Here is a 25,257-nt window from a genome sequence, read left to right as displayed (position 1 = left end):
TATTTTTCAGGCAGAGGTAGATAGATTCTCGATAGGCAAGGGGGTGGAAGGTTATCAGCGGTAGGTGGAAATGTGGAGTAATCAGTTCAGCCGTGAACTAATAAGTCAAATTATCTACTGAAGACTTTGATTTGTTCACAAAGCCAACTGGACATCTGATAATTTATCATTTCAGTCTATTACTATCTTTTATGTTGCAAACTTGTGCAGTCTTGAAATGTGATTCTGCCTGAGACTGGATTTCCAGCTGTTATTCCTTTGAAATAATGCGTGATGCAATAAATGTACAATAGGCTCAAGAATTTGAATTATGTGCATATGGACTTTGCTGAAATTCAAAACATTTATCACTCTTGTCCTCATAATTTTAGTGTGCATGCCATTATAATATGCCAAGTGAGTTGGTTGTTGGTTGGCATCCTTCCATCTAAGAAAGATGGTGGACACACAGCAGACAATCCATTTAGGTGGGGTGTCTTCTCTTGGTGTACCTTTGCGAATGGCTGTGAAAGTCAATCCTCCAGAGACAGGTTCTGCTACAAGTGCCACACATGAAGCTGCCAAGTAATGCTGTGAGTTGTTTTCGGCGTCGTTCCCTGTTGCCAAGCTGCTGCAGGCACTAGTCATCGTGGTAATGCACGCCAGTCCACAGGATGTGTCGCCATTGCCCTCTTTTGCCAGCTAGCCACTCCCAGGTGCAATAGTCAACATTCAGGGCCTTTATGTCACGCTTGCAAGCATCCTTGAAGTGGAGCTTTGGGCGCCCCACTGGTCGTCTGGCTATCTCACCATACAGAAGGTCCTTGGGTATGTTACCGTCTTCCATCCTGTGGATGTGTCCAATCGACCAAAGCTGTCTGTTTGATTAATGCCAACACGCTTGGGAGATCTGCCTTTGAGAGGACTGCCACATTTGTGATTTTGTCCTGCCAGTATATGGCCATAATGAGCCACAGACAGCAAAGATGGAAATTGAGCTTCCTTTTCTGGAACAGCATGTCAATGGTGGATCTCTCTGCTCGAAAGCCACACTGTGCCTCAGGGTAGACATGCTCAGACAGCTTCTTGAGAATTGGTTAACAGTAAGAAAGCAGCGAGTCGGAATAAATGGGTCATTCTCACGTTAGCAGACTGTGACTAGTGGGGTACTGCAAGGATCAGTGTTTGGGCCCCAGCTATTCACAAGCTAATATCAATGATTTGGATGTGGGGACCAAATATAATATTTCCAAGTTTGCTGGTGACACAAAACTAGGTGGGAATGTGAGTTGTGAGGAGGATGCAAAGAGGCTTCATGGGGATTTAGACAGGCTAAGTGAGTGGACAAGAACATGGCAGGTGGAATATAATGAGGGAAAATGTGAAGTTATCAACTTTGGTAGGAAAAACAGAAATGCAGAGTATTTCTTAAATGGTGAGAGATTGGGAAATGCTGATGTTCAAAGGGACCTCGGTGTCCTTGTTCATTAGTCACTGAAAGCTTACATGCAGGTGCAGCAAGAAATTAGGAAGGCAAATGATATGTTAGCCTTTATTGCAAGAAGATTTGAGTACAGGAATAAAGATGTCTTGCTGCAATTGTATAATGCCTTATTGAGACCGCACCTGAAGTATTGTGTACAGTTTTGGTCGTCTTGCCTAAGGAAGAATATACTTGCCATAGAGGGAGTGCAACAAAGGTTCACCAGACTGATTCTTGGGATGGCGGGATTGTCCTATGAGGAGAGATTGAGGAGACTGGGTCTATATTCTCTGGAGTTTAGAAGAATGAGAGGTGATCTCATTGAAGCATACAAAATTCTTACAGGGCTCGACAGGGTGGATGCAGGTAGGATGGTTCCCCTGGCTGGGGGGTCTCAGAATTAAAGGAAGGCCATTTAGGACTGAGATGAAGAATTTCTTCACACAGAGGGTGATGAATCTTTGGAATTCTCTACCCCAGATGGCTGTGGAGGATATTCAAGACAGAAATCAATAGATTTGCAGCTATTAAAGGCATCAAGGGATAGGGGGATAGTGCAGGAAAATGGCATTGAGGTAGAAGATCAGCCATGATCTAGTTGCATGTCGGAGTAGGCTCAAGCGGCCAAATGGCCTACTCCTGCTCCTATTTCCTATGTTTCTGTTATAGCTAATGTTTAAATCAGCATCCATGTCCACTTGATTCATCATTCATTCGCAGACCAATAAAAGTGCCTCACTGTTGAACAAGTTAGTTGACATCAACGCAATAATGTGAAATACACTAACATTCACATTCTAAGTTCTATTGTTATTTGAGTTTCTCCCTTATAATTAGATGGTGTATTTGTCAATGTTATTGCAAATGTCAATGTTATGGTGATCTGCAAGAGTAAAACTTATTAAAGTGAACGCGAGTTAGCCAACTATTAATATCGAATGAGGTCTGTTACTCAGATGTGATAATATGCACTTCACGTGGCTAAGCTACATACACTGTAATGGAACATGCACCGTTATGAAGTTACTATCTGAAAGGACAGAAATATGGGCCTAAAACTTTGGATATCTGTGAGATGAATTACAAAAAATAACTTGCTATATTTTGTCAATTTATATGAGATATAGCAGTTGTAATAAGTAACAATCCTGAGGAGCTGGACTGTGGAAAAGTGGAGTTGTGGCTCCTCCTACCACTGAAGAAAGGAAGAGGGAATTTGGGTTACAAGGCAAAATCCAGAAGTTTCTGTGATCCAAGGGAGATGGAAGGTAACATGCAAACTGTCAGGTAAATGATTTAAAATGTATAAGTGGATTTAAAACCTGAGAGAAATAGCCAATGAGAATTGGCAGATGATGAAAACAGAAATGTAATAAGTTAACTTGCATCATTGTTAATCGACTATTTTTAAATACACGCATCTATATACATAACTGCGTTTGGAGTTTTGTATGGATGACTAAGGTTTTTTTTATCTGTGCTTGCTTATATCTGCACAGTTCTTATTGATTGTTCACAGGCCCCAATACAAGTCTTTTGGTGTTTATAGTGGGCCAGTTTGACAGTGGATGTAACGAAATAAAAATCTCGTCTAGACGAGTAAGACATCAACAACAAACTTCACTCAGTTAAAGCAAATTGCTTACAATTTGTTCTGAGCTCCTAGCTTCTGAAGCTAACATCTCGTCTCAATGATCAGAAACATAAAGTTAATATTTCCTAGTTTAAAGTAACCAATTGTATGAACAAAGTGACTCCTGACAACGCAGAGCATGCGCAGAGCGATCGCGGACGTCATCAGTGCGTGCAAAGGTTTTCCAGCCTGCCAGTATGAAAAAGCGCACATGACGTCACCACGCAATAAATTTCTCATCCCTCAATAGCCGTCTCCATTTATCCAAACAATACCCCGCTCCCTCCCAATATCCCTACTTCAGTCGCCACTTTCCCCTGCTTGGTCACTTACTCCCCATCTTCCCTCAGCCACTCACTTTCTGCCCATTCCACTCGGCTGATCGTGCCCTGCTCCTCGCTCCCCCCCCCCCCCCACATCGCCACCTTCCACCCGCTGTCTGGCCCCTCTCTCCCCGCTTCACCCCCGCCCCCTCCAGCCGCTCGCTTCAGGCTGCGCCGCGTCCAAGTCACCCCATTTCCCTCCCCTCGGCCACTCGCTCCCATGTCGCCACTTCACCCCTCGCGGCCTGCCTTGCTTCTTCAGGCAGTGTGGCGGGGAATGATTGAACGTGGGAACGAGTGGCTGAGAGGAGGGAAGCGATGCAGCTGGACCGAGCGGCCGGAGGGGTGGGGGGAAGCAGAGGAGCAAACGGCCGGACAGTGGGGTGGGGGGGAAGTGGGAAATGGGGAGCAGCAAGGCCGGAGCAAGTGGCTAAAAGAAGACAGCAGGGAGCAAGGCGACGAGAAGACAGGAACAGGAGGGAATGGGGGACTGTTGGGGGGTGGGATGGAGATGGTGATGGCGCTATTGAGGGGATTTTCAGGTTGAATTTATTTTTTGTGATAAATTGAGCAGCGTCATTTTTATTACTGGTAGCTGCCTGAGACGTTGCAGACAGTGACGTTTCAGTGGAACAGGTTGCATTTGCATATGTGCTAGTACTGCGCCACCTAATGGTTGTATTGTCAGAGCCGCAAGTATATTGCTTACAGTGCAAATTTCGCTGACATAAGTGGATTGTACTTAAAAATGACCAATTCGGAATGCATGTTTATCCACTGATGACTTTTAATTGGTAAACCGCAAGAAGAACATTTTAAATAAAATCTGATTTTGATTATGAAAAGGAATGCCAAAGAAAAGTTAAATGAGGCATGTTGTAATAGATGCCTGTAAATGAGTTACCAAGCTGGAAAGATTACAGATGAAATTACTAGATATCCATACAAAAAGAAAATAATTAGAAACAGCAAGACAAAATTCAGAAAGGGAGATTGTGCTTGACAAATCAATGTATTTCCGTGGGGATGTGACCGACATGGTGGATGGAGGAAATGTAGTTTAATTGGTGTACATAGACTTTCAAGACCAAACTGGAGATTATTGGGAGAGGATTAAGGGCTATACAATTAGGGAAAGGGTAGCAAAGAGGAAAGAGAGGCCTAGAATTTCAATAATGGCATGTCCATTTCTCAAGTGCAAAACAGGCACGTAAGCATTTGATATGGTCGACAGAGCGTGCTCATTACATGCCGGAAGTATGCTGTTTGCAATATTGGTAAAGTCAGAAAAAGAGATGTCCAAGGCCAACGCCTTAAACAGACATTAGACCTTTTGTATATGTAAATAGGAAACCTCATGCCTGTTTGAGGCACCCATTGTAAACTTGGGTGCTAGGTGGGCTACATTCAGGAAAATATGGTCTTACCTATGTTTGACCAACAGTCCTTAAAGAGTCAGCTAGAGGACACCACCAAAAATTAAGTTTTCTTTCAAAACGTACAAATAAATGTAGAGCCAAGAAGTGTAGGAGTTCGCCTCCCAGCTTTATTGCAGTGCTGAAGACCATTGCTGGTTCCCACTTGACATTCTCCGATTGTTTCACCTTGCACTGCACACCCCCCTCACCCCCCCACACCGACAATCTGCAATCTTCCTGGACCTATGGATGAAACAGAGAGAAGGACAGAGAATTGGGCAGAGAATTGTGAGGCTGTAGATGCATCATTGGAGATAGAGATTCAAGTGAGAGCATGTGAACATGTAATAATGGGTTCGATAGGTGGTTGAAGGAAAGAAGAATAAGGGCACATGGAATTAGAAGTATCGTTCATTTTGAGGATAACACCAACACAGACTGTTATGTGTTGCAATTTCAATGTTTTATATGTCACAAACTACAAGAGCAGGCAAGTGTCATCTAAATCTCAAGAAAGTGTATTTGAGACTTCAATTCACCCCAGCAAATATTTACATTACTTATTCATAATGCATGTATAGATTTTCCATTCAAGTTTTTCTGTTCTGTTTCAGGTCTTCCATAATGCCTAGAGTTTTGGTATGCAACTTTGAGTCATAGATATTTTTCTCCAGTGGTATATTACTGCAAGATAACATGGTTGATACTATCTTATAATCCTTGCTCTTACCAATGTTTGGTCCATTACTCCTCATTCCTGTGCAATGCACACTTACTAAGTTGGCATTGTTTACTTTCAATTTTTTTCAAATTCTCTCCAATATTCTCTCTTTATCTCCTCACCAAATTGGGCCTATACTGATTTGAGTTTCAAAGAATGAGAGGTGATCTTATTGAAACTTATAAATTCTGATGGGGCTTGACAGAGTAGATGCTTAGAGGATGTTTCCCTCATGGGGGAATCTAGAATTTGGGGGCACAGTTTAAAGATAAGGAGTCTCTCATATAAGACAGTTATGAGGAAAAATCTCTTCACTGAGAGTCATTAATCTTTGGAATTCTCTTCCCCAGGGGTCAGTGGAGGCTGAGATACTGATTGTTGCTTGATCAAGGATTATGCGGGGCCGGCAGGAAAGTGGAGTTAAGGCCACAATCAGATCAGCTATGATCTTATTGAGTGGCGGAGCAGGCTCGAGGGGCCGAATGGCCTACTCCTGCTTCTATTTCTTATATTCTTACTGGTTACCTCTTTTAAAAACTCAAACACAACTTGGCTTTAACAAATACGTACTAGCTGACTAACTCATGCATATCTAGATGTACATTAATTTTATTTTGAAGTATGGTTTCTAAGCGTTTGCCCACAACTGATATGATCTATAGTTTAACTTCTTTATCCTTCTTTCCCTTCTTGAACAAAGGTGTTACTTTAGCTACTGTCTTGTCCAACAACAGAATTTGCATATTTACAGTGAATTGAAAAAATGTGGCCATACCCTCTGCAGTATCCTCTCTCAGACTTCACTGTAGTATTGAGAGAATGCTGTGTTGTCAAAGGTGTCATCTTTTGGGTGAGATGTTAAACTGAGGCCCCACCTACCCTCTGCTACAGTTCAGAGAAAAATAGGGGACTTTCCCGTGGTGTTATGGCCAGTATTTATCTCTCAACCAACTTTGCTAAAACAGATTATCTTTTAATTCATTGAGTTTTGAGAGACCATGCTGTGTGTGAATTACCTGCAATGATTCCCTACATTACAACAGTGACTCCATGTCAAAAGTACTGCTTTGGCTGTAAATCGTTTTAGGACATCCTGAGGTTATGAAAGACGCCAGATAAATGCAGTTTCTTTACCTCTTCCATGTTAATTTACATTGTTTCCCCCATTACTTGTTTATTCTCTCTGCAAGGACAACGGTGCTATTTTAATGCAGGTGAATACCGTTCCTTCATTGGAGGCTTTCCTTGATCCAGAACCTGGTCCAATGTCCTTCCCTCCTGCACCATAATTTTCCTCTACTTAACCTATCCTGCACTTGGCACAGGAAGTAGTTGGAGATTAGCATACTTCTGGTCTTATTTTTCAATCTCTGGACATTTCATGTGACAATCAAGGATATATGTCAGTTTATTGAATACACTCATTGTTACACAAAGTTGGGAATTGTTTTGTACCACCCAGGGGCGATGTGGTATGTTACTTAGAGAAAACTTTCAACATAGGCCAAATGGCCTCCTATGCCATAATGACTATGACTTTTGTATAATAATGTAAGCTTGTCAGTATTTGATAATTAACCAATTTATAGAGTTGGAGACCTTAAATTATATTTTATATGACTGTTTCAAAATAATTTCAAGAACATTGTTGGGTGACACCCTTTCAGGTCTGGTTACTACTATTCCAGTGGATAGACTTTTAACCCTAAGAAAATTTCCCTAACATCTCCTGCATGTGGCTGTCACAATAGCTCCACCACATGCTGCTTCTTGGTAACTGCTATCACCATTAATAGCCAGAGCTTGAATGCTGTTTCTTCATGTAAATCACTGTTAAACAGGAGAGCCCCACAGTCCTTGCACTCCAAATGCCATATTGTTTGTCTTTGTTTCTTTCCACACAAACCCCCCCACCCTCCTCCAAACAAATAGAAGTAACTAGTGTTAATATCAGATTGAAATTGAAACCGTGCATAACATATATGTATATTTATATACTATGTATAATTTTTGTATATAGCTGGTATATATTTCAAAAATCATTTTACCTGTAAAATCTAAATAGTGTTTTTTAAAATTATATAGTTATTTTAAAATAATTAATTGGCAAAGAAAGCAGTTTATCAACAGCAGGTTTCAATATTTGGAATTCTCTGAAAATTGCAGCCTCATATCATGGTCTGCTGGTCAGTAGTAGTTTTAATTAAGTAATATCCTTACAATGGCTTAAAAAGTGTCTGTGACTTTAAAGTGCAGCTGTTGTAGTTTAAAATTTGGACACAGTCTACAAGAATGGAGCCCTGCTGTGGCCTAAAAGTCGGAGTGCATCTTGGCATTCCAAACATTTCCTTACTAGAAGATTACAGCCTGATTTTTGTGAACTTTATTGCTCTGGGCCTCCTGACAGCTTTCAGAAACATGCTTGGCATTTTGGTTAAAATAACTCAGATGTGTCAAGCCATTTTGGATAAACTGTTGGCCTTCATTAATGTCTCAATAATTAATGTTGAAACTTAGGCCAGAATAATCTTGATTAAGATTACATATCTTTTGGAGGAGTTACAGTAGTATGCATATTGATCTTGGGGATTTTTTGGAGGATTTTTCTTCACAAATTACTGCAGGTTCTGTTTCATGTTACTCATTCAAAACTTAGTTTGTATCCCAATGGTACACTATATAGGTCCCCAAAGATAGTCTGTAGCAAATTATTGTTGGGGCCAGTTAATTGTATTCTTCCATGCATTGCCTCTTTATCAAACAGGTGGGTGGTAATTGAGCTGAGATAATTTGACTGTGAACAAATGGAATGTAAGGTATCAAGATTTATGATTTCCTGTTTATTTCTTCCAGGATTGTTCAGCTTCCGAAGAATATTGTGTTGCTGCTACATTGCTGCCACTGACAACAGCATTTTACCGGGTAAGCTCATGTGATTTCATACCAAAACTCCCCAGAGAAAACTTAGTCTTGTCTGGATTTGATTGCACAAAAGGTCTAGGTACAAAATGTAGCAATTAGGTTTATTAAAAAGAGTCACATAATCTGCAAACTATCCTATTTGATTCTAGAATAATGGGCCACTTTCTACCAGCATATTTACCACCAAAAGATTTTGGAAAACCACGCTGAGAATTATTGAAATGCCTTGGGTAAAAACAGTCTCTGGTTGTGCAGGGAATTCTAATGTTAACTGAAGTTTGTTTTTTTTTAACATCAAGGGTTATTAAGCATCCATCAGCTATATCTGTAACATTTTCATGAACACACAGGAAATAAATTATAGGAGATCTGCTTTAGCTACCTAATGGCAGAGTTAATTAATTCATGATCAGATAATGCTACTTGGTACAGACAATATAAGATAGGATATCTAATAGTATTAGACATAAAAAATCATAAACGTGAAATAAACTGCAGCCAATTCACTCATTTCCAGTTATTACAAAAAATAGATAATATGGAGGGTTTTATGTCAATTTAGTTATGTGGGGGAAAAATCTGTTCGCATTTGTGCAGAGCAAATTCATCAGGTCCAATAGGTAAATTATTGGTGTCCGAAGCAGTTTTCAGATTCAAATGACAGGAATGCCCAGCACTGAGTTTGTTGGCCCCAGCAGTGGTTAATTTTATTACTCCTCTGCCATTCTGCCTCACTTGTGTCAAGAATGCCACAAAGGATAAAAAGCAAACTAACATCACCTGTTTTGCTCCTCTAAGTAGTGTTCTTTTCCAGCAATAGGGGACTCTATTGTGGTGGCCATGAAAAATGTGACTGTCATATCCTTCCAGATTTTTTTAAAAAGCTGTGAGGAATGGAGAAAAACACGAGGGGAAAGAGAAGCAGAGAAAAAGTCTGCACAAACCACTGATTAGTAACAGTTTTGTTTAATTTAAATCAAGCCAAAATTATTTTGCATAATTAAAAAGGTGTCTGTATTCTCAATTTTATTTTGAAATATTTATATTTAATTTAGCAGACAAGGTGTTTCACTTGAGATTTTTTTAATTGCATAATTTTTTGTACTTTACAGTTGCTTAACGTTTTATCATTCATTCTGCATACATTTAGGTTCTATCGCTATATTTTTAAATAACTTGAGACAATAATATCATTGTTCTAAAGTTAAAAACTCCTACACTAGAACTTTTGGAATGAGTATATTTCTCTTGTGTAACTTTTTTTTGTAAATTTCTAGTATTGCACATATTGCTACATAAAACGGATAGTTATAAATAATTCATAAGACATTATTTAAGAAAGAATTGTTTGCCTTTTAGCTTACAAGGTCTTTTCCTTTGTCGGTTGAATGCCTGATACACATGGAAACTCATCACCATGTTTAAGAGTCTTTAATTCAAGCTACCTTCCAGTCTGCATACCTGTAGGGTTTCTATTTGCCCAAAATGGAAAGTCAACTCTCCCCTTAGGCATTCATCCCAATTACCAATTCTGAAGAGCTCAGATGTAAGTTGATAAGAGCTCAAAATGAGGGAAACCCCCAAGTGTGCAAGTGGATACTGCTGGTGTATCCAAAAGCACCAACACAAAGTATCTAGTTACTTAATTTATTGCGATATGTGGGATCTTGCTGTGTGCAAAGTAGCTGATACGTTGGCGGCAGATGTTTTTGCTGTTAATAGTAATTTATTGTGTATGAAATACTTTGAGAAGTTTGAGAGATGTGATGCGACATAACGTGTGTAAGTCTATCCGGCTAAAGCCAACTGGAAGAAACTAGTGATAAAGAAGTTAAAGTACTATGGTGACTTTGACTGCCTCTGTCATCCAAATGGCATTAAATAGAAGCACATTGGAGCTCTCGCTGATGCCATTTTAACCATCTGCCCGCTCCGTCCCGGCCAGCTGAGCAGAGTTAAAATTGCCCCTGTGGAATTGATTGAAGGTAGTCTAGAGCAGTGTCACATGGCTGATTCCTGAATTGAGGGAATTGAGTTATACGAACATACAAAAAATTCACAGGAAAAGACAAGTTGATCCAGCTGTCTTGTCCCAAACAGTTGTGATGCCTTACATATCAGGTCAAGAAACTTCCTGCAACCCCCAGGTGCCACGTAGTCTCCCAGGAGAGGTGAAAAACTAGATCAAAAATCCACTGCCAATTCGTCATCGTCCTTGGTGTCATCATCTTCCCAGAAGGTTGACTGCCATGGAACTCTACCTCTGTCTTCCCTCTCCTACGTTTTCCATCGATCTTTCCTTCCAATAATTGTCTCTGTCTACCTTCTGATCTAATGATGTGACCGAAATATTGTATTTCTCTCTTTGATATGCACTAATTTCCTACTTTCTCCAGCCATTTCCAGCACTTCCACACTAGTCTTTCTGTCTGTGTAGGATATGCGGAACATCCTCCTATATGTCCACATCATCTCGAATGCATTCAGCTCATCAATAGTCTCTTTGTTTGTTGTCTGTGTCTCCGAGGCATATAACATAGATGACAAAATGTAGCACCTGCGCATTCTTTTCCTAAGATTCAGGTTCAGTTTCTTTATGTTAACATGTCCTTCGTTCTGACAAAGTTGGTCTTGGCTATCTCAATTCTCCTTCGGATCTCACAATCACATCTCCTGTTGTTTGTGATAATCTGCCCAAAGTGTGTGAACCTTTTCACTTGTTCCAGGACTTGTCCATTTACTTCCATTTTCACTTTCGGGGTTAGGTCTCTGCTTATCACCATTGTCTTGGTCTTCTCCATATTCATTCTTAATCCATGTTCCACGCTCCTTGCATTCAGTTTGTTCACAGTTTCCTGTAGTGCCTTTTCTGACTCTGCAATCAGTGCAGTGTCATCTGCATATCTCAAGTTGTTGGCATTCAACCCACCAATGTTGCAATCTGGTAGATAGATCTTCTATGTCTCTGAAGATAGTTTCAATGTACAGGTTGAACAATTTTGGGGACATAACACATCCCTGGCGCACTCCTCTTTTGATTGGGAAGCTGTCTGACAAGCTGCTATCAAGCCTCATCACCGCTGATTGCTTCCAATATATATTCTGAATTATCTTTTTATCATTTCTATCAATTTATAGTTTGTTTAAGCACTCCATTAGTTTCTGACGGTAGATTCTATCAAATGCCTTCTCATAGTCTATAAATCGTATATACACAGGTTTTTGTACTTCCAGATATCTTTCGGTGACTATTCTCAAGTTAAGGATGCCCTCTCTTGTTCCTTTCTTTGATCTGAATCCAATTAAATATCTCTACTTCTATAGACTGGTCATATCTTTCCAAAATGATTATTGGAATCATTTTCATCACATGGCTCATGTTGCTTATTGTCCTGCGCTCTGAACACCCTAGGGCTTTTGGTTTCTTTGGGAGCTTAATGAACACTGACTGCATAAGATCCTCAGGTATGAACCCTGTTCTGTAGACTTTGTTGCAGAGGTCTGCCAGTATCCCAATGTTAACATAATTCAGGGCTTTCAGGCATTCTGTTGGTATCTCATCGATTCCAGGTGCTTTCTTTGCTTTCACCTTTTTGATCACTGCACTGACTTTTGCCTCTATTATCTCTGATCCTTCTCCCCTCTGTTGGTATCATTTCACTTCTGTCTTTTTTTTTATTCATTCATGGGATGTGGGCATTGCTGGCTAGGCCAGCATTTATTGCCCATCCCTAATTGCCCTTGAGACGGTGGTACTGAGCCGCCTTCTTGAACCGCTGCAGTCCATGTGGGGTAGGTGCACCCACAGTGCTGTCAGCAAAGGAGTTCCAGGATTTTGACCCAGCGACAGTGAAGGAAAGGCGATTATAATTCCAAATCAGGATGGTGCGTTGCTTGGAAGGGAACTTGCAGGTGGTGGTGTTCCCATGCATTTGCTGTCCTTGTATTTCTAGGTGGTAGAGGTCGCGGGTTTGGAAGGTGCTGTCTAAGGAGCCTTGGAGTGTTGCTGCAGTGCATCTTGTAGATGGTACACGCTGCTGCCACTGTGTGTCGGTGGTGAAGGGAGTGAATATTTGTGGATGGGGTGCCAATTAAGCAGGCTGCTTTGTCCTTGATGGTGTCGAACATCTTGAGTGTTGTTGGAGCCACGCCCATCCAGGCAAGTGGAGAGTATTCCATCACACTCCAGACTTGTGCCTGGTAGATGGTGGACCGGCTTTGGGGAGTCAGGAGGCGAGTTACTTGCCACAGGATTCCTAGCCTCTTCTAGCCATGGTATTCATTATCATACAGCTCTCTGATGTACTTTGCCCATCGTTTCTCTGCACTTTGTTTTCAAAGAGAAGTTCACCTTCCTTGCTCCTTACAGTCACTATTTGTAGTTATTTTCTTTTGCTTTAACTTTCTAATGCAATGCTCTCATATTGTACATTTCTCCAGTTTTATTTCCTTGCAGCGGTCTTCATATCACTTTCCCTTGGCTGCTCTACGTGCTTTTCTTACCTGCTTTTCTATTTCGTCATATTCTTCTTTATTCTTCTGCCTCCTTTTCTCCATCATATCTAGTATTTGATCAGTCATCCACTCTTGATGTTTCCTTCTCTCTTTCTTAGAGAATGTCTCAGTTACTTTGTTTCATGTTGTGTTTCAATCTTTCCCAATGCCTTTGTGTTGTTTCTTCCTCACTAAGTTCTTAATCTGTCACTTCCTGAAGTAAAGCTTCATACTTGTTAGTATCCTCCACAGCATACTTCTTTATCATATTTTCCTCTCTGTCTGTCTGAGTTGACTGCCAGTTAGAGAGGAGAAAATCTGCAAAATTATTTTCCCATCTGTCTAGGTGATCAAAGCTGGACCATGAGATTACATTGACCATTACTTGTATGAGTTGTTACTGACTGGGGGAAGGCTAATTTCGATGGCATCAGACAGGAACTCTCAAAAGTTGAATGGGAGAGGCTCTTTACAGGTAAAGCGACGTCTGGCAAGTGGGAGGCTTTTAAAAGTGAGATAGGAAGAGGTCAGGGCCGGCGTGTTCCTGTTAGATGGAAGTGCAAGGCTGGCAAGTTTAGGGAACCTTGGTTGACGAGGGATATTGAGGGTCTGGTCAGGACAAAGAAGGAGGCATATGTCAGGTATAGGCAGCTGGGATCAAGCGAGTCCCTCGAGGAGTATAGGGGATGTAGGAGTACACTTAAGGAAATTAGGAGGGCGAAAAGGGGCCATGAGATTTCCCTGGCAGATAAGATAAAGGAGAATCCTAAAAGATTCTATAAGTATATTAAGAGTAAAAGGGTAGCTGGGGAGAGAGTAGGTCCCCTTAAGGATCAGTGTGCTAACCTATGCGCGGAGACACGGGAAATGAGCGAGGTCTTAAATGAATACTTCTCGTCTGTATTTACCGTGGAGAAGGTCATGGAAGCTAGTGAGTTCAAGGGAGGGAACAGCGATATCCTGGAGCATATCAAGATTGCAAAGGAGGAAGAGTTGGAGGTTTTGAAGCGCATTAAAGTGGATAAATCCCCAGGGCCTGACCAGGTGTATCCTAGGATGCTATGGGAAGCAAGGGAGGAGATTGCTGGGGCCCTGGCAGAGATTTTTGTATCATCGTTAGCCACGGGTGAGGTACCGGAAGACTGGAGGATAGCAAATGTTGTGCCTTTATTTAAGAAGGGCAGCAGGGATACGCCAGGGAACTACAGGCCGGTGAGCCTTACATCAGTGGTGGGAAAGTTATTGGAAGGGATTCTGAGAGACAGGATTTATATGCGTTTGGAAAGGCAAGGTCTGAATAGGGATAGTCAGCATGGCTTTGTGCGTGGGAAATCATGTCTCGTGAATTTGACTGAGTTTTTTGAGGAGGTGACCAAGAGGATTGACGAGGGCAGGGCGATGGATGTTGTCTACGTGGACTTTAGCAATGCCTTTGACAAGGTCCCGCATGGTAGGTTGGTCCGGAAGGTTCGAACACCTGGGATCCATGGTGAGCTAGCAAATTGGATACAAAATTGGCTTGGTAATAGGAGGCAGAGGGTGGTAGTGGAGGATTGTTTTTCAGATTGGAGGCCGGTGACCAGTGGTGTGCCGCAGGGATCGGTGCTGGGCCCTCTGTTGTTAGTCATATATATTAATGACTTGGATGTGAATGTAGGGGGCATGATTAGTAAGTTTGCAGATGACACCAGAATTGGTGGTATAGTGGACAGTGAAGGAGGTTGTCTAAGATTACAACAGGATATAGATCAACTGGGAAAGTGGGCAAGGGATTGGCAAATGGAATTTAACGCAGACAATTGCGAAGTGATGCCTTTTGGGACATTAAACCAGGGCAGGACATTTACAGTGAATGGCAGGGCCCTGGGGAGTGTTGTTGAGCAGAGAGACCTTGGGGTGAAAGTACATAGTTCCCTGAAAGTGGCAACACAGGTAGACAGGGTGGTGAAGAAGGCGTGTGGCATGCTTGCCTTCATCGGCCGATGCATTGAGTACAAGAGTTGGGACGTCATGTTACAGTTGTACATAACATTGGTTAGGCAGCAGTTGGAGTACTGTGTGCAGTTCTGGTCGCTGCACTACAGGAAAGATGTGATTAAGCTAGAGAGGGTGCAGAAAAGATTCACAATGATGTTGCCTGGTTTGGAGGGCTTGAGTTATAAAGAGAGATTGGATAGGCTGGGTCTGTTTTCCCTTGAGCGAAGGAGGCTGAGACGGGACATGATAGAGGTATATAAAATTATGAGAGGCATAGATAGGGTAGATAGCCAGAGTCTGTTTCCCATGGTAGGGGTGACTAAAACTAGAGGGCATAGATTTAAAGTGAGAGGGAGGAGGTTTAAAGGGGATCAAAGGGGTAAATTTTTCACACAAAGAATAGTGGGTATCTGGAATGAGCTGCCAGAGGAGGTGGTGGAGGCAGGAACAGTAGCAACATTTAAGGGGCATCTGGACAGGTAGTTGAATGAGAAAGGCATAGAGGGATATGGAATTAATGCAGGCAGGTGGGATTGTATAGACAGGCATTATGGTTGGCATGAACGCGGTGGGCTGAAGGGCCTGTTTCTATGCTGTAAGACTCTATGACTCTTTTATGCAATATCCGCTCCATCCAGGAACCGGTCCAAATCTTGACGGTACACAGTGAATTTGTAGTCACTGCACAAGCTAGCAACTTATTCCACAAGTCTATTATTTCCTAAGAAAAGAGGAACTGCTGAACATTTAACCTATTTCTTCCCTGACGTAATTTAGGAGCCCTAGAGTAACTGAATTCAATGGGAATCGGGGAGGGGGGACCTCTCGACTTTGGAGTCATAGCTAGCACAAAGGAAGATGGTTTTGGTTGTTGGAGGCCAAAGATCTCTCTCCCAGGGCATCGCTGCAGAAGTTCCTCCGGTTAGTGGCCTCGGCCCCACCATCAGCTGCTTCATCAATGACCTTCCTCCCTCAGAAGTGGGGATGTTGGCTGATGATTGCACAGTGTTCAGTAGCATTTGCAACTCCTCAGATACTGAATCAGTCCGTGCCCACATGCAGCAAGACCTAGACAATATTCGGGCTTCTGCTGATAAGCAGCAGGTAACATTTGTGCCACACAAGTGCTCGCCAATGATCTTAGGAGGAGGAGAGTCCACTGTAGTTCAGATGAAAGGTTCATGGAGTCTCTTCCCCCTATTAGTTGCCTAGTTATTCACCGCTATTCTTGACTGAATTTGTTCAGGCCATTGTCCTTTGCTGCGATCTGTTACTTGTGGGACCACTTAGCTTTGTATATACAAAGCTTGCAGCTTTTGAGGTTTAGCATGCATGTAGCCTTGTGCATTAGATTGATTGAACTTGTCCTTCATTCTAAGGTAAGCTTGGTTCACCCCTCTATATTCTGTATTATACCCAGGGTTGGTACCCTGGTTTGAAGGTGATTGAGGAATGTGCTAGTCCATGTGTTCCACATTAGGGTAGTAGACAATTCTACTGTTGCTGATACGCAGCTTAGCCTGATGGATGCCCAAGTTTGGTCTGCTAGTTCTTTCCTTAGTCTGTGTCTTTTAGCACGATGTTGGTGCTACATTACACTTTGGGGGATGACCTCATGGGAGTGTCAAAACTTTATCTTCGCAAAGTGGTCATTTTTGTCATTGCCATCATGGAAAGATACTAAAAGGTTCATTAAAAATGTCATATTTTAAGACAGAAACAACTTGCATTTTTATGTTCTAAAGTGCTAATAGAGAGCAAAATAGGAATGGTGCCATGATGGGAGGGTTCGGACATGTGATTGAAAGCTTGATCAAAAAAATATGTTTTAAGAAGGATTTTAAAGGTAGAGTGAAGTGGAAAGGGGTTTGGGAATAGAGTTCCTAAGGTGGCTGGAGGCTTTGCCACCAATAGTGGGCAAAGAGATGCAATGCAAGGAACGGCAGAGTTGTAGAACTGGAATAAGACTGCAAAGTGCAGTCATTCCTTGGAGAGATTTGATGATGAGGATGAATTTAAATTCAGTACATTGCAGGAGATGGAGTCAGTGTAAGGAGTCAATAGGGATTTCAGGCTGAACATGATGTGTGGCAGAATAAATTGTAGTTTATGAAGAGTAAGGATGAGAGGCCAGCAAGGAAGACTTTGGATAAATTGAAAAAGTATGAGCAAGCATTTTGGTAGCAGTGAGGATGATGCAAGTACAGATACAGGTAATATTGTGAAGGCTGAAGTAAGCAATTTTGGTGAAAGATAAGATGTGGAGTTGAAGCTCATTTTTGAGTAATACAGGGCGCTAAGGTGTTGTATTTCCTATTTATGCACAAAAATTGGCCATAGATGGAATGGAAAAAGGGGTAAGGAAGCAGTATTTATGGCAGGGGTGATGTTGAGTTGGCAGAAATTTGGAATTATCCACAGTTTAATGGTAAACAGGCAGTTTAAGAGTAGAATGCTCATTGAGTTCAAAGGAAGTAATGAAGATATAGAGCTGGATGCAATAAGTATACATTTAAATACAGACCACGTGCTCTGCGATGTCTTTGAGGCACAGCATGTGGAGCGGGGTGGGGGGGACAGATACAGTATAGTTCCTTGGAGGTTAGTGTGCAGTGACAGAAAAGAAGCCATTGCTGGAGATGTACTAACTACATGGATTTTCATAAGGGCCGTCCCACAGAACTAGACAACGATGGAAGAGAATGCTGTGATGGACCAAGTCAAAAGTCTTGGAGAGGCTTATGACATCAACCAGGATGGTCTTAATGTTATGACAAGGATGAGAGCCAGACTGAGGGATTTGAACAGGAAGTTGTGGCAGGGATGGGCACAGACTGGGAGGCAATGATAAGTTTAAGGAACTTGGAGACAAAGGGAAAATTGGAGATTGTCCTCTCTATCATCCAGATAGGTGTTTTTATTTTTAGGAGAGCATAATAATGACATTTGGTATTGAGCAAGGGGAAATTTTAACAATGTTGGCAAGAATAGGGATCAGGCAAGGTAATCAGGAGTTGGGTGATGAAGGAATTAAGCGAGCAGGTGAGAAGTGATGAATCTATCAAGTTGAGTGGGAATGATAAAAGGGAAACTGCAGAGTGACAGTGGGTCAGAAATAGGGCGTGTAATATTTTCAGTAAGGTCAGATCCTCCTTTTATACATTTTATTTATAAGGACCAGAGTATAGAAATCATATTCTTTATTTAATCTGTTTTTTCTGAGTTATATCTTATACATGGCTTAATTATGTCAACCGTAATGTGAGGTTGTCATGATATATTCAGTCATTACAGCAACTATTAAGTAACTTTTGAATTGGAAACTCAATTGACAGTGTGTGATTTTGTTTTAAAATGGGGTACGTTGGCAGAATCTTGAATATATCTGCAAATTATAGACAGCAAATCATTAGGGGTGCATTTTTAAATGGATAAGACCACATCTTGAATCATTTTTAGTAAAAACACAAGCTTTCTGTTATTTTTGTTTGTGACGCAGAAGATTGTTAGAATGGAGTCATTTAGCCGAACATTGGAATTTGACTTTGAAGTAAGATTAATACTTTGATGTTACACTCATACTGAGCAAATTAACCACCTCTATTTAAGGTTAAAGAAGGTTTTGACACAGGATTCATTGACTCAAGAGGGGAATTTTGATTTAAATTGAGGAATGCGTTAAGATTACTGACAGAATGACTTTGGAATTCTTCGGAAACAGAAGTAGTAAATGAACTTTGTTGCTTTTAAAAAGAATGTAGAAAAGTAGACAGACCTTTATTTATTTCACAAACTTTTCCAGGTTTAGAATATATCGTAAGTGAATTACTTGTATCAACAAGAATGGAATACTTACTTTTATAACGTGTTTATCAGTACAGTGTGGAAATATTCTCCATATCACAGAATCACAGAATTGTTCTAGCACACAAGGAGGCCATTCGGCCCATCGTGTCTGCACTGGCACATGTTAGAGATAACGGAGAAGCAAGCCGATCATTTTTCTGAGGAAGATCGGTTATACAATGAAATATTTACTGCAAATATCATCCATTTTATTCAAAATATAAGTAAATGTTACCACACTCAAATCAGTGCATGTGAATGTATAATTTTCTAGCTCCATAACCAACGTATTGCATTTCTTACTTAAGATTTATGACAAATGGAAATCATTGTCTAGCTTTTTTAATTTATCCCTAACTCCAGTTTATATTATTAGATCATTACAGTTGACGTCTTAGGGCTGCACAAGCGGGTTCCCCGTGCAGGTGTCAACACATTGACTTTAATGCCTTGCTGCTGCAGCAATTCCTCCTTGACCTCTCTGCAAGCATCGGGTCATAATTGATGTTGCACAAATGAAAGGGTGGTTGAAAAGTGTCGTCGTGTTATCAAAAATGTTTTGCCTGAAAATTGTACTGCCGCATTCTGGTACATAGTAAAGCAAAAACACAAAACAAACAATATTTTATAAATGGAATGCTTTTGGAGTATGATATAAACATTCTGAAATGTGCTGCTGAGTCTTGAGACTACCTCTCATAAGCTATCAGGTAAGACATACTTATGAAGATATATCTGGTTGCAGTCACACATTAGGTTGTATTGCCCACATTTAGACTTATTTTCTTTTGAGTCCTTCAATAACATGTAAAAACTATAGCCAAATATACTTCCATTTAATATGCGAAATACTGAATTGAGAGTTTAATAAGTATGTATGTGCATGCATACAAATTCATTTTAGGAGCCAGAAACTTTCAGATAGCACATTCAGTAGAGCCATATAACTGGCCAAGGCAGCAGTTAAAATTGCCTGTGGGACTTACCCACAGTTATCCCACCGCCTTCCTGTTGGTTCTGATATTAATCTACTTATCTGAGAAGACGAGAGAGACCTGCCGGAAACCAGCAGGGTCTTTCTTTGAATAGACAAATCAGGCTACAATGATGTTGTCAGGACCCAACTGCCATTTTAACTGACACCTGCACGGGGAACCCGCTTGTGCAGTCCTAAGATGTCAATTGTAATGATCTAATAATATAAACTGGAGTTCGGGATAAATTAAAAAATAAATAATGATTTCCGTATGTCATAAATCTTCTCAAGTAGGAAATGCAAATGAGATGATTATATTTAAAACAAAAATGAAAACTGAATCTTTTCCTGTTCCCATTAATATGGTAGTTAAATTTTTTTCCACAAAGCTGCTGCTGTACTTTAGCATAACTTGGTTTTGTTTTACTTGAAGCTGTTTTATCTTCAACTTTAGAATCAACCATTCCCTTGTTATTTCCAAAGGCATTTTAAGTAGTTGTCTTTTTTTCAACTGTCTTGATGAAATTCTGGAAGTGACCCTGAAAGCAGTTTCACTTTATAAAACATCAATATCATATCTTAGAATGAGTAGAAAGCAGGAGGTATGCACAGCCCGTGCCACATTGAAACAGTATCTGGCTTCAGACATTCCCAGTTGTCTGGCAGTGAAAGCAGGGGTCATTTCTGCATCCAAACAATTCAAATGTGACTCTAAAGGAAAACTGGCCTCTTAGGGTTAATTTTTTTCACTGTCTTACTCTAATTCTTTTAGCACTGACATCCTTTGGAGCATCATTTTTACATATAAAGTTTTCATGCAAAAGTAAGCATGATATATATGTATTCTTTATAAGAAGATACACAATGCAGTCAGAACCAGATTCAACAAAGGCACGTAACTTGGCATGTCCGTGCCACTTTATTTCTAGGAAAATGATTTCAGTGATGTGGATTTAATCACTTCACCATTAGCACTTAAGATAGAACCTTGCAACAATTGTTTAAGGCTCAGTTTTAGCAGAAAACTACCTGTTAACAGCCTTTTTATTCATTGCCAAATTTTCCTGGATTTCAGCAAAGTTAATCATAGAATGATACAGCACAGAAGGAGGCCATTTGATCGATTGTGTCTGTGCCAGCTCTTTAGTAGAGTCATCCATTTAGTCCCACTCTTTCCCCAGAGTCCTGAATTTATTTTCCCTACAAGTATTTATCCAATTCCTTTTTCAATGTTACTATTGAATCTGCTTCCATCGCCCTTCAAGATCATAACTAGCTGTGTAAAAAAAGGTTTCCTCATGTCACCTCTCGGTCCTTTGCCAATCACTTTGCACCTTTTGGCTATTGATCTTTCTGCCACTGGAAACAGTTTCTACTTACTTACTCTATCAAAACCACTCATGATTTTGAAGACCTCTACCAAATCTTCTCTTCACCTTCTTTGCTTTAAGGAGAACAACCCCAACTTCTCCAATCCCTCCACATAACTAAGTCCCTGATTCCTGGTACCATTCTGGTAAATCTCCTCTGCACGATCTCAAAGGCCTTGACATCCTTCCTAAAGTTTGATCAGAATTGAACACACTACACAAGCCAGTGTTTTATGAAGCTTTAGTATAACTTCCTTCCTTTTGTACTTTATTCCTCTATTAATAAAACCAAGGGTTATATATGCTCTTTTAACAGCCTTCTCAACTTGCCTTGCCACCTTCAGGAATTGGTGTGCATGCACCCCCAGGTCTCTGTATTCATGCATCTTTTTTAAAATTGTGTCATTTAGTTTATAGTGGGTGTGAAATGATTAAGATAAGGAATGAAAATATGTGTGCCTGTTTTTAGTTTTCCCCTGTTTATATTGGCCTGAGGAAGTATTAAAATTTTTGTTTTATTATTTCAAAAATAAATATTATGAAAAACTACTTTGAAACCCATTGTGCTGATACGTTGTTAAAACATTGTTATTGCGCTTGGCAGTTCATAATACGTTTTCACACAGAAGGTAAGTGTTTTATTTGTATTTATTTTAGTGCATATAAAATTATTGTGATCCTGGAACTATAATAAATACAAATTTTGTCTATTTTTCTGAGCTAGTTTTCTTCAATAATTTCTTAGTGAGACTGTAAAAAACAGAATAGGAACAAATGGCATGTTAAGTACAAACGTTTATACCAGAAGTACAATGTATGTCCTAATATAGCTTTGGTATTACAATTTGACAGGGGGATTCAATCTGTCTTTACAATTAAAATGATTGGGATCAGTTATGAACTGTGCAGAACATTCACCTGACAGGCTTCAAGCATAACAGTGCATTTTACTGGTAACTGCTGCTTTATGTTGGGCTCCTCATTACGCAATTTGCACTCCATAAAAATAACAAACATAAATCTGTAATATTTATAGTTTGTCCAACATTGTTTTCTCCTATATTAGCTATAGCCATCCAGTTACTTCTGCTCAAATAAAATTCTTATTGGCAAAAGTGTCAAAATATGCCAACAGTAAGCCATAGTATCTAACAGACAGCTAAAGCAGGCTAATGGTGTGAAACATGATAAGAATTTATTCATCATAAAAAACAGGTTTCCAAGATGACCCGTTTCCTGTATTTGCCCTTGCAGTTTGCCACAGCCCGTAATTTGGAATTAAACAGCAGACTTTAATGTTATACCTTTGTGCCTATATACAAATCGTTCATATGAATGGAAAACAAAAGAGATCCCTGGACAGATCCTGCAGGGGTACATACTACCTACGTCCTGCCAATCTGAAAAACTGCAGTTTTTTCCCCCACTCTTAGGGCTGAATTTTGTTCCCAGCCCGACTTCAGTTTCTGTTGCTGGGGTGGGGTGCGGGCTGTGGCGAATCGAAGCAACAGTGGAACCCAACGCCGGGAAGCCCGGGCCCGATCTTCCTGGGGCGGGATAGGCCAGCGTCAGCCTTCCCGCCCAGAGGCCAATTGAGGCCCTTAAGTGGCCTATTGATAGCCAATTAAGGGCTTCTTCCCACCGGCGCTGTGATCTTACCAGTGGCAGGGACTTCTGCTGCGCGGGGAGGATCTTTGCAAACGAGCTGCCCTCCCAGTGGGCTTTTGATGGGGGGGGTTCCCCTTCATGAGCAATTTGCGGTCCATGGAGGACCCCTCTTCCCTCACCACCCCCTCCTCCTCTCTTCCCCCTCCCCCTCTCCGCCCCTTCCTCTCCCCCCCCTCTCCTTCCCCCTCCCTCCCTCTCCCCCCCCCCTCTCCTTCTCCCCCCCCTCCCCCCCTCTCGCTCCCCCCCTCTCTCCCCCCCCTCTCTCCCCCCCCTCTCTCCCCCCCCTCTCTCCCCCCCTCTCTCCCCCCCCTCTCTCCCCCCCCTCTCTCCCCCCCCTCTCTCCCCCCCCCTCTCCCCCCCCCCTCTCTCCCCCCCCTCTCTCCCCCCCCCCTCTCTCCCCCCCCCCTCTCCCCCCCCCTCTCTCCCCCCCCCTCTCTCCCCCCCCCACTCTCCCCCCCCCTCTCTCCCCCCCCCCTCTCTCCCCCCCCTCTCTCCCCCCCCTCTCTCCCCCCCCTCTCTCCCCCCCCTCTCTCCCCCCCCCTCTCCCCCCCCCTCTCTCCCCCCCCTCTCACCCCCCCCTCTCACCCCCCCCTCTCACCCCCCCCTCTCACCCCCCCCTCTCACCCCCCCCTCTCACCCCCCCTCTCACCCCCCCCTCTCACCCCCCCCTCTCACCCCCCTCTCTCACCCCCCCCTCTCACCCCCCCTCTCACCCCCCCTCTCACCCCCCCTCTCACCCCCCCTCTCACCCCCCCCTCTCACCCCCCCCTCTCACCCCCCCCCTCTCACCCCCCCCTCTCACCCCCCCCTCTCACCCCCCCCTCTCACCCCCCCCTCTCACCCCCCCCTCTCACCCCCCCCCCCTCTCACCCCCCCCCCTCTCACCCCCCCCCCTCTCACCCCCCCCCCTCTCACCCCCCCCCTCTCACCCCCCCCTCTCACCCCCCCCTCTCACCCCCCCCTCACCCTCCCCCCCTCACCCTCCCCCTCTCACCCCCCCCCCTCTCACCCCCCCCCTCTCACCCCCCCCCTCTCACCCCCCCCCTCTCACCCTCCCCCTCTCACCCTCCCCTCTTCACCCCCCCCTCACCCCCCCCTCTCTCTCCCCCCCCTCTCTCTCCCCCCCCTCACTCCACCCTCTCACTCCCCCCCCTCACTCCACCCTCTCACTCCCCCCTCTCACTCCCCCCTCTCTCCCCCCCTCTCTCCCCCCCTCTCTCCCCCCCTCTCTCCCCCCCTCTCCCCCCCCTCTCTCTCCCCCTCTCTCTCCCCCTCTCTCCCCCCCCCCTCTCTCCCCCCCCTCTCTCTCCCCCCCTCTCTCTCCCCCTCTCTCTCCCCCTCTCACCCCCCCCTCTCACCCTCCCCTCTCTCCCCCCCTCTCTCTCCCCCCCTCTCTCTCCCCCTCTCTCTCCCCCTCTCACCCCCCCCCTCTCACCCTCCCCCTCTCACCCTCCCCCTCTCACCCCCCCCCTCACCCCCCCCCTCACCCCCCCCTATCTCTCCCCCCTCTCTCTCCCCCCTCTCTCTCCCCCCCCTCACTCCCCCCTCTCACTCCCCCCTCTCACTCCCCCTCTCACTCCCCCCTCTCACTCCCCCCTCTCTCCCCCCCCTCTCTCCCCCCTCTCTCCCCCCCCTCTCTCCCCCCTCTCTCCCCCCCTCTCTCTCCCCTCTCTCCCCCCCTCTCTCTCCCCCTCTCTCCCCCCCTCTCTCTCCCCCTCTCTCTCCCCCTCTCTCCCCCCCCCCTCTCTCCCCCCCTCTCTCTCTCCCCCTCTCTCCCCCCCCTCTCTCTCTCCCCCTCTCTCTCCCCCTCTCTCTCTCTCCCCCCTCTCTCTCTCCCCCTCTCTCCCCCCCCCTCTCTCCCCCCCCCTCTCTCCCCCCCCTCTCTCCCCCCCTCTCTCCCCCCCCTCTCTCCCCCCCTCTCTCCCCCCCCCTCTCTCCCCCCCCTCTCCCCCCCCCTCTCCCCCCCCCCTCTCTCCCCCCCTCTCCCCCCCCCTCTCCCCCCCCCTCTCTCCCCCCCCCTCTCTCTTCCCCCCCTCTCTCTTCCCCCCTCTCTCTTCCCCCTCTCTCCCCCCCTCTCTCTTCCCCCTCTCTCTTCCCCCTCTCTCCCCCCCCTCTCTCCCCCCCCTCTCTCCCCCCCCCTCTCCCCCCCCCCCTCTCTCCCCCCCCCCTCTCTCCCCCCCCCCTCTCTCCCCCCCTCTCTCTTCCCCCCCCTCTCTCTTCCCCCCCTCTCTCTTCCCCCCCTCTCTCTTCCCCCCCTCTCTCTTCCCCCCCTCTCTCTTCCCCACTCTCTCTTCCCCCACCTCTCTCTCCCCCACCTCTCTCTCCCCCACCTCTCTCTCTCCCCCACCTCTCTCTCTCCCCCACCTCTCTCTCTCCCCCACCTCTCTCTCTCCCCCACCTCTCTCTCTCCCCCACCTCTCTCTCTCCCCCACCTCTCTCTCTCCCCA

General features: G+C 43.8%; 1 protein-coding gene across 2 annotated transcripts in view; it reads left to right on the top strand.

The window, feature by feature from the left end:
- Positions 1–25,257, top strand: part of sbf2 (SET binding factor 2) — a 743,327-nt gene that overhangs the window by 522,973 nt on the left and 195,097 nt on the right. For both annotated transcript variants that reach the window (XM_068046388.1, XM_068046387.1), the window contains exon 17: positions 8,411–8,479. In XM_068046388.1, coding sequence (XP_067902489.1) covers positions 8,411–8,479 — 69 coding nt within the window. The remainder of the gene's footprint in view (positions 1–8,410; positions 8,480–25,257) is intronic.

This window comes from Heterodontus francisci, chromosome 14 (genome assembly GCF_036365525.1).
Source record: "Heterodontus francisci isolate sHetFra1 chromosome 14, sHetFra1.hap1, whole genome shotgun sequence".
NCBI lineage: Eukaryota > Metazoa > Chordata > Chondrichthyes > Heterodontiformes > Heterodontidae > Heterodontus > Heterodontus francisci.
Note: the sequence above shows the minus strand (reverse complement) of the source record. Positions and strands in the feature narration are given on the sequence as shown.